The sequence below is a fragment of the Leptonychotes weddellii genome, chromosome 8 (genome assembly GCF_054177405.1).
Source record: "Leptonychotes weddellii isolate Sample4059 chromosome 8, ASM5417740v2, whole genome shotgun sequence".
Taxonomy (NCBI): Eukaryota; Metazoa; Chordata; class Mammalia; order Carnivora; family Phocidae; genus Leptonychotes; species Leptonychotes weddellii.
The window spans coordinates 54393936-54403788 of NC_138376.1; the positions used below are offsets into that span (position 1 = coordinate 54393936).

General features: G+C 38.5%; 1 protein-coding gene across 1 annotated transcript in view; it reads right to left on the reverse strand.

The window, feature by feature from the left end:
* Positions 1–85: 85 nt before the first annotated feature.
* The window catches only part of LOC102732943 (sialin), a 16617-nt gene continuing 6849 nt past the window's right edge, over positions 86–9853 (reverse strand). Inside the window, exons 2-5 of the mRNA XM_081828544.1 lie at positions 9208–9404; positions 7238–7471; positions 3276–3363; positions 86–804 (exon numbers count right to left, since the gene is read on the reverse strand). Of these exons, the coding sequence (XP_081684670.1) occupies positions 641–804; positions 3276–3363; positions 7238–7471; positions 9208–9404 (683 nt within the window). The 3' untranslated portion in view covers positions 86–640. The remainder of the gene's footprint in view (positions 805–3275; positions 3364–7237; positions 7472–9207; positions 9405–9853) is intronic.

Consider the following 9853-nt stretch of genomic DNA (forward strand, 5'->3'; position numbering starts at 1 on the left):
TCACTGATATGAGGAATTTGAGAAACAAGACAGAGGATCATAGGGGAAGGGAGGGAAAAATGAAACAAGACGAAACCAGAGAGGGAGACAAACCATAAGAGACTCTTAATCTCAGGAAACAAACTGAGGGTTGTTGGAGTGGAGCGGGATGGGAGGGATGGGGTGGCTGGGTGATGGACATTGGGGAGGGTATGTGCTATGGTGAGTGCTGAGAATTGTGTGAGACTGATGAATCACAGACCTGTACCCCTGAAACAAATAATACATTATATGTTAATAAAAAAAATAAAAGCATGTATCATCCTGCTAATGAGATTGAGAAATGAAAGGTCCTGGGACTGAATAAAAAGAGAAAAAGATTAAAGTTACCAAGTGAGGGCATCCTACTTTGCTTGAGAAAAAATCTTCTCAAAATATAAATTTTTATAATAACCCACACTGTAATTTTTGATAGTGAGTATGGCATTAAAGTCTTGGATTCAACAGCAGTTTCTATTGAGAAATATTCCAAAATTAACATCATATCATAACTCAACTAGATCATTTTAACTATATAAAGTTAAGAGACAGATTATCAGTAAGTATTTTAGAACTTTGTGGTTTAGGAGTTGGCAACTTCAGTTATTAGGAATATATATTTTTAACCAAGTATTATACTACTATTACATTTTGGATTTGTTACATTATGATTTAAGTTAAATTTTTGAGAAAACTTACCAAAAAGGTAGAAAACATAAGTCCAATCCATATAGAAACAAATTATTCCAGAAAGAGGAAGAGAAATTACTGTCCCAAGCTGTGCTCCTAGAACAACAATAAAGACTTTGTAAACTTTCTAGAGAGATGAACAAAGAGGGGATAGGTCTACTGCTTAAGGAAGATGGGTAACAGATTCTCTCAAGGAATCATTTGCTAGAAAACCCACAATATGTAAAACATACACATTAATTTGTAATTACACTGGTTACAACTATGTAGCTATTGATGAATTAGAATGCATCAATCAGTATAGGACCCATTATAATATGAGCTAGTAAATGCCACATTAGTAGTACATGTGTTAGAAATTCAGATGTTGGGGCGCCTGGGTGGCTCAGTTGGTTAAGCGACTGCCTTCGGCTCAGGTCATGATCCTGGAGTCCCGGGATCGAGTCCCGCATCGGGCTCCCTGCTCGGCAGGGAGTCTGCTTCTCCCTCTGACCCTCCCCCGTCTCGTGCTCTCTCTATCTCATTCTCTCTCTCAAATAAATAAATAAAATCTTTAAAAAAAAAAAAAGAAATTCAGGTGTTTGGGGAAAGGTTCAAAGATCTAAGGCTGATAAACATAACGTACTGCAGTACAATTGATGAGATAAGAATGAAGCTTTTAGTAATCTAATTTGCCCAAAATATATTACAAATGATTGTTTCAGATAAATAAATAATGTAATTCATTTTTTAAAAAGATTTTATTTATTTATTTGAGAGAGAGAGCAGTAGAGGGAGAGGGAGAAGCAGGCTCCCCACAGAGCAGGGAGCCCTGCGGGACTCGATCCCAGGACCCCAAGATCATGACCTGAGCCGAAGGCGGACGCTTAACTGAGCCACTCAGGTGCCCCATAATGAAATTCATTTTAATCACCAAATAGAAGACAACTTAGTAGGTCGAGTGGCAGTTAAAATAATCAGATATTGCTTCTGGTGTCAAGTTTTAGAGGAGATAAAAATAAACAAATAATTATTACGTGTTAGAAAGTGTTAAGTGTCACAGAGCAATGTGGAAGTTCAAATATGGGACAGATGACCTCTGACTCCCAGAGGTCAGGAAAAGACATAAGAAGCAGCAATAGACTTTGAAAGATGGGTAAGACTTTTGTCCCATAGAGGCAGATGTAATAGGACAAGTAAAGGAATGAAGTAGGGAAGCAGAGAGTGGGTTTGGGAACTTTGCTTGGGTGAAGGAAAGAAACAGAAGATAAAGGCTGGAAAAATAGGTTGGATAGTAACTGAATATCTACTCCACTTCAGGCACTATGTGCTAGGGATTAGGCTAGCTGAAATGAAGTGGTGAAGACTGTAAAGAATCTTGACCCCAGTTCTAGCTTAGGCTTCACTCAATAGGTAAAGGGGAACCATAGCTAGTACCTGCTCATGAACTTATATCGGATTTCTCATGTTGACCTTTACATAGCTGTAAGAAGCATCTTCTTAAAATGTAAATTGGATCGTGTCTCTCTCTTGATTAAACACCTCTGATGTCTCCTCATTGTATTTTGGAAAAAAAAAATAACAACTACATTTCTTCCTGTGGCTCTAAGGCCTGATATAATCTGGTTCTTGTCTATTTCTCCAACCTCATCTTACGCCATTCTCCCCTTTATTCATTAAGTTCTAGCCACCCACAGTGGTTTTTCATTTCTTTGAACTCTTATGTTATTTCCTGCCTGAGAGCCCTTGTACATGCTGTTCTGGTTGGCTGGAATGCTCCTTCTTCTGCTCTTTGCATGACTGGTTCATTTTTATCCTGCAGATTTTAGCTTAAAGGTGACCACAGAGAGGTCTTTCTCAACCACTGTATTTAAAAGCAGTCAGGTCCAAAAGTATTCATTCGGTGTGTGATCTGGTAAAACTATAATTCACATATAAAGCTCATGCTATCTCACCTATTGATTAAAATGATGGCAAATAAATGCATAGAAAAAAGATGTAGGAAGAGATGATTGTCTAATGATATGCTCATTAGACAATCAGATTAGAAATCACAATTTAAGGACAAAAGTGTTCAATTTTTCAGCTATTGGACCTTAAAAAAAACAAACCATAGCATTCTTTATATGAACATCTGAACAAGCAACATGTTTTGAAATAAATGATGGCGGGGCGCCTGGGTGGCTCAGTTGGTTAAGCGACTGCCTTCGGCTCAGGTCATGATCCTGGAGTCCTGGGATCGAGTCCCACATTGGGCTCCCTGCTCGGCGGGGAGTCTGCTTCTCCCTCTGACCTTCCCCCCTCTCATGCTCTCTCTCTCTCTCTAATAAATAAATAAATAAAAAATCTTTAAAAAAAAGAAATAAATGATGCAGTGGAGAAAATGACATGAGTCAACTAAGCCACATTGCTATATGTTGTTGAGCTGAAGAGAAAATTTAATAATAAAATTATACCTCCAAAACTTGATTTTCACCCAAAGGAGGCATCTGACATCATTCTGGTGTGAAGCCTTTTTTTTTTTTAATCTAAGGCTGATATATACATAACAAATTGTAGCAAAACTTTTACAAGAATAGTTGTCTCACCTGCATATGAAATGCTAAGAAGCTTGCTTCTTTCAAGAGGGGGAGCCCAAGAAGACCACATGGCATGCATAGCTGGAAATGTAACACCCTGAGGAGGGGAAAAAGATATTTCTGCTGAAATATAAGGTAGTTTTTTTTTTAAGATTTTATTTATTTATTTGACAGAGAGAGACACAGCTAGAGAGGGAACATAAGCGGGGGCAATGGGAGAAGGAGAAGCAGGCTTTCCGCGGAACAGGGATCATGACCTGAGCCAAGGGCAGACGCTTAACAACTGAGCCACCAGGGATCATGACCTGAGCCAAGGGCAGACGCTTAACAACTGAGCCACCAGGGCGCCCCAAGGTAGTTTTGTTAATGTTTTAATTCAGTTGAGTCTTTTGTTGTAAGAGAAAATTTTTTTTTTTAAAGTTTTTTAAAAGTTTTTTTTAGAGTTTGGTGGTTTTTTTGTTTTTTTAGATTTTGCTTATTTATTTGTCAGAGAGAGAGAGAGACAGCAAGCCCACAAGCAGGGGGAGGGGCAGAGGGAGAAGCAGGCTCCCCGCTGAGCAAGGAGCCCAATGCGGGATTTGATCTCAGGACCCTGGGATCATGACCTGAGCTGAAGGCAGATGCTTAACCGACTGAGCCACCCAGGTGTCCCTGTAAGAGAAATTTCTGGATAAGAACCAAACTAGAATTGGGTTCCATGAGGTGAGATGTTTACACAGTGCTGATTAAAAGTACCTTATAGTGAAGTACTTCCAAAATCTGAACAAAGATTTGTGGGTTCTGTCAGCTGGTTTGAGGACTACAAGGTAAGGATTTACAATAAATCTAAAAGAATACACTGCATGATGACATAAAGGAATCTCTCTCAAGGTCAATTTTACTCATTCACTTTATTAATAGCCTGAATGAAATGGGAATATTACTACCAATATATAACTTAAAAAAATGCTGAGCTAATACTTTGGGATACTGGAAGAAAATTCAAATTGACCTTAATAAGAAAAATTGTCCTTCAAAAACCTGATGAATTCAATTAGAGTGTTTATAGTCTTTTTTTTTCTTTTCTTTCCTTGGTGATAGCTAGCTTAGTAAATGTCAATTACTGATAGGAAGAGTCAACAGAGCTGTGGAGGCAGGAGGGTCACAGAGACTTGGGAGAGGAGGAGATGCCAGAGGAGAGGTGGGAGGGAATAGATTTTGGTAGATTCAAAGCAGTGGACTCACAGCTGTGTTTGGCTACTCACTAACTGTGCAGCCTAACAAAGATTAGTTAACCTCCTTGAACTTCAGTTTTTTTATCTGTAAAGCAAAGATAATACTCCCTATCTCACATGATTGTTGTAAAGCTAAAGGGTAGCTAGTGCTATTATTAATGGAGACAAGAATAAATGCTTTGACACTTTGTATTTTCTGCTGATTCCTTTAAAAAAAAGAAGAAGAAGAAGAAAGAAATAAAGAAATACCAGTGGAGGGCAAAAATGATTTAGGCAGGGGCAACTGGGTGGCTCAGTTGGTTCATGGTCCAACTCTTGATTTTGGCTCAGGTAATGATCTCAGGGTCGTGAGATGGAGCCCTGCATTGGGCTCCACACTCGGTGGGAAGTCTCCTTGAGATTTTCTCTCTCCCTCTGCTCCCCTGCTGAGCTCTCTCTCACTCTCCCAAATAAATATATAAAATTTTTTTTAAAGATTTTATTTATTTATTTTTGAGAGAGCGAGAGAGAGCATAGAGGCAGAGGGAGAGGGAGAAGCAGACTCCCCAGTGAGCAGAGAGCCTGATGCAGGGCTCGATCCCAGGACCCCAGGATCATGACCTGAGCCGAAGGCAGATGCTCAACCAACTGAGCTACCCAGGCGCCCCTAAATAAGTAAAATCTTAAAAAAATTATTTAGGCAGCATTGCAAGTTGATAAGAATCTGTATCATGGGGCATCCACAGGATGAATCATTACAGAATAAAGATTAAGGTGTTGGGAAATATGCACAGAGGTTATGTTGTGAAAAAATTTATTATAAAACCCTAGGGACCATGTAGATATATTTATGGTGAATCAGATGCTAGAGATGAAAGATGCTGACCTAAGTTTATGGATGAGGCAATGTACATGTGATACATACTGGAGGAACAGAGAAAGATAAAAGAAGAATAAACACAGCTTAACTTCTATTCAGAAGTAACACAGTTACTTGAGATAGCAGTAGTAAGATGATATACTATAATGCTATATTAGTGGCATAAACAAACAGGAAGCTAATATATGGGAATACATTCAGCAAGGAGATTCAATATCTGGATCAGAGAAAATATACTACAATTAAGTATATTTTACTTATGTCAGAAGAGGAACCTGGTAATAAGGGAGTAATTTTTATTTTGTAGTCAAAAGAGTTTATTTAGTACATCTCTATTTGATAAGAACAAAATAAGAATGCTCGGATGAGTGATCAAAGCTTAAAAAAAAAGTAGTACTTGGCAATTTCCAAAGTATTCTAGCAATCATTATCACATCTGAGCTGTGACTGAGGATGGGGCAGGTATTTTAGTCTCAATTTTAAAAATTATGGAACTGAGGTCTAGAGATTTATGTAAGGTTTCACCATTAGATACAGGGGAGTTATTACTCAAACTCTGATCTTATGACTCCAGTCAGTGTTTCTCCAACACAGCATGATACATTGCTACCTAACATAAGCTTAATGCTATAAACCAAACCCGGAGGACAACAATTCGCTTGGGTTACAGGAATGTTAAGAGCAAAATTAACCTATGTCTCAGTTTCAAAGGTAGAAGCTCAAAGTCAGAAACAAAAAGAGATCACTATTTAAAGATAGAGGTACTGGGAGCACCTGGGTGGCACAGTCGGTTGAACGTCCAACTCCTGATTCCGGCTCAGGTCATGATCTCGGGGTCGTGGGATCAAGCCCCGTGTTGGGCTCTGTGCTGGGCATGGAGCCTGCTTAAGATTCTCTCTCTCTCTCTCTCCCTCCCTCTGTCTCTCCTCCCTGCCTCTCTTTCTTTCCCTCTCTAAAATAAATAAATAAATAAATAAATGGAATCATATTATGAAATGCAAAAGAGAAGTGGGAAGGAAAAGAAAGATAAGGAATTAAAATTTTCGAGTGATAAAAATCTTAGGAGGGAGGAAAAAAAGATAAAAATTGATAACAATTCCCAAAGCAGCAGAAAGGTCAGAAGAATCACAAAAGTAAAGAAAGATAGTTACATAAAATGATAAATTATTTGTCTCTAAGCTAGGGAACCAGAAAAAAGAACAAAGAGGAAGCTCTATGAATAACAACACATCTAAAGTAAAACAAGGCAACCTGACAATCCATTGTGTAAAATGTGTTTTAGATCTGGGCAATCAATGATAAGGCAGAGATAAACTGTGGCCAAGTTCCAAAGGTAAGGATGGTCTATCCATCTTAACCGTTTTAACAGTGGTTTATTTTCTTATCTCCTGAAGTAGGAGTGAGTAGGAGGAGGGGCTGTGAAGTGTCCCCTGGAAAATGTTTTCTCTGATCTTTTAGCAAATCTTCCATTTTCTGCATGCTCCCATTCGAGAGCTCATTGACCTCACTGATATGCAATCTACTCAGGTTATTTTCTAGTTAATCATTTTTCTTTTCTTTTTTTTTTTTAAAGAATATTATTTATTTATTTGAGAGAGAGAGAGAGCACGAGTGGGGGCAAGGGGGAGAGGCAGGGGGAGAAGCAGACTCCCAGCCAAGCAGGGAACCCTATGCGGGACTCCATCCCAGGACCTTGAGATCATGACCTGAGCTGAAGGCAGATGCTTAATTGACTGAGCCACCCAGGCACCCCAATTATCTTTCTAATTAAAAAATAAAGCCCTATTATCTTCCAATGTCAATTTTTGGTTTATATTCATACCAAAGAATGATATCTTTAAGAAGACAAGAAAGTGATACAGGGTAAGAGGAAAAATAAAAGAGAGAAAAAAAATTACCTCTCCCAGTCCTTCTAGTGCCCTGAGTACAATGAGGGCTCCAACTCCAAAATCTGCAGCAATGGGAGTGAACAGGGTGAAGATAGCAGTGCCAAGGATCCCAAATCCTAGCAGCAGTTTCCCCCCAACTTTGCTCGCAATATATCCTCCAGGAATCTGGGTGATGATGTAGCCATAAAAAAAGGAACCGAGAATCCATCCTTGAGTTTCTGCATCCCACTGGTACCTTTTACCCTATAAAGAGTAGGAGGAAAAAAAAAACAACAACATTTTAAGACCTTGACTAAATAGCTCCTTTGTCTAATTGGCAGGTTAGTACATATAAATGTAATTTTGAACCACTGTTTCAGACGGAAGAACTTGCAAACTTTCTATCAGGTAGGTGAGTCACCACAGCATAGGCATGCAATTTCTAGAAGTGAATGGAAAATAATTGAAAGCCATAAATTTCAAGAAGGCCTGTTATTTTATGAAACTAGACTATAGGATGAGTTGTAGAGGCTTCGTAACGATCATAACTAAGAAAGCTCAAAAAAGAGGCACAGACTTAATCCAGAAATTCTACCAAACAGAATATTGTAGTGGCTGACCTAGGCTTTGGAGCCATGGCTGGGTTCAAGCCTAGCTCTATTACTTACTGGATTTGCGGTCTTGGAAGATTAAATGAAAAAGGCCTGACACACACTTAAGTGTTCACTTAATGTTGGTTATTAGTATGCACAAATATAGATCATTAATATCTCCCTGATTCAGAACAAGTACTTGCACAAGCATATTAAACAAGACAAAAGAGCAAGCATTTAAACCAAGCCATAGACTCCATGTGAGTAGGAGTTGTCTTTTAATTAGTAGCAGTACATAGTAAGGTCATAATGAAGATTTAGTGACTCATCTGAATATCTGACATCTTTAATTCACATAGTTGTATCACTGAGCCAATGTGTCAAGAACCATCTCAGGATTTCTTTTTACTGCTGATATAAGGCAGATGAAGATAACTAGCTAGATCAACAAAAGCATTTGCCAAAAGGAAAGATACAAAGCACCCCTCTAATTATCCTTATTTGAAGTACCAATTTGTGGCTTATCTGTAGAATTCTTGGACCTCATGAACCGTCCAGCAGTTATAAGTCACAGGTTGAAGTAGGGAAAGTGGGTGATGTGTACTCAAATATGTATTCAGCAACGTTATTAAAGTCAAATAAAAAACTATTTTGGTACGTCATTATTTTGTATGTTTGGTTGTTTGGGCAGAAACCCTCTTCTGAGCTTGGATGCTCTTGTGTATAAACGGCAGAGGAGACTAACCCAAGTGTGATCTGGCTCCTTTGTGAGCGCTGAAAATGGATGAAGATATACCATAAAAAGGACACCAGCCTTTTCTCCTTCTCTATCTCCCCATGTCATAAGCAAAACAAAATATTTAATGTATGTAAAACTCAATTATGAACAAATGATGAACACATACTTATCAATTCCACTATAACATGAAGCAGGCAAAGTGACTCAAGCAGCTTATGTTAGGCATGTATAAACTTTGGAAAATAACGTCCTAAGAAATTGACCTGATTCTTCAGCCTGCAGATGACCTAAGCTCTCTTGCAACCATAACCTTTTAAGTAAAATAGCTATTGCAGAATAGTCCCATAAAAACTATTCAGCAACATCAAAAACAATCAAATTTCCTGGTATGCTAAACAGGTTTTTCCAAATTATCTTCAAGGATGGTTGGTATGTTTATAGAGGAAACTGAGAAACTACTTTTCAAACAGATCAAAGTGTATTACACCAAGAAGCAGTAGCTGTAGTTACCTTACTGTTCAACCAGTTCCTGAAAAAAGCACAGAAGAAAAACATTCAGAGCTTCCATGCATAAAGTGTTTGTGGTTTCTGTAGGATGAAGAAAGACCTTTCAATATTTTTACTTGGATGTATTTAAGGATTAAGATTGTTTAAAAAGTAGCACTTACCGTTTGATTGTGAAGAACTTTTATGGGAGCAGAATGCTCTGCACACTCCTTAGAAGTTCTGTTATCTGCTGAAGTTGTATTTGAATCTACCATATCCACTAACGCAACACTCAGATTCACACGTAATGCATAGAGAACGAAGAAACCAAAAAAAGCCAAAACTGCTAAGTTGTAGCGAGCAGAGCAGCACGCTGGAGCTGAAACAGATATTGGAAGACAGGTTTCAGTAGAATGACTTAGATGATATTGTCTAAATTACTGAAAAGGTTACTTTTTAGAAGTACACAAATTAATGAATCATGAATAGTTTTCTGAGAATATTTTCAGATTAAGCATATCTAAAAACATTTATCAAAGAGAATTTGTCTTCGGTAGCTGTAGTTTTGATAAACATTTAACACGTGAGAGCCTGAACTGTAAGACAGTTTCTTAAAACATGAAGGCAATAGCTTTATCAACTTTGCTCAGAAAAATCCTCATTACAGGGGCGCCTGGGTGGTTCAGTTGGTTAAGCATCTGACTCTTGATTTTGGCTCAGGTCACGATCTCAGGATTGTGAGACTGAGCCCCATGTTGACTCTGCACTGGGCGCAGAGCCCGCCTGAGATTCTCTTCCCCTTTCTCTGCCCCTCCCCCTCCCCTTGCC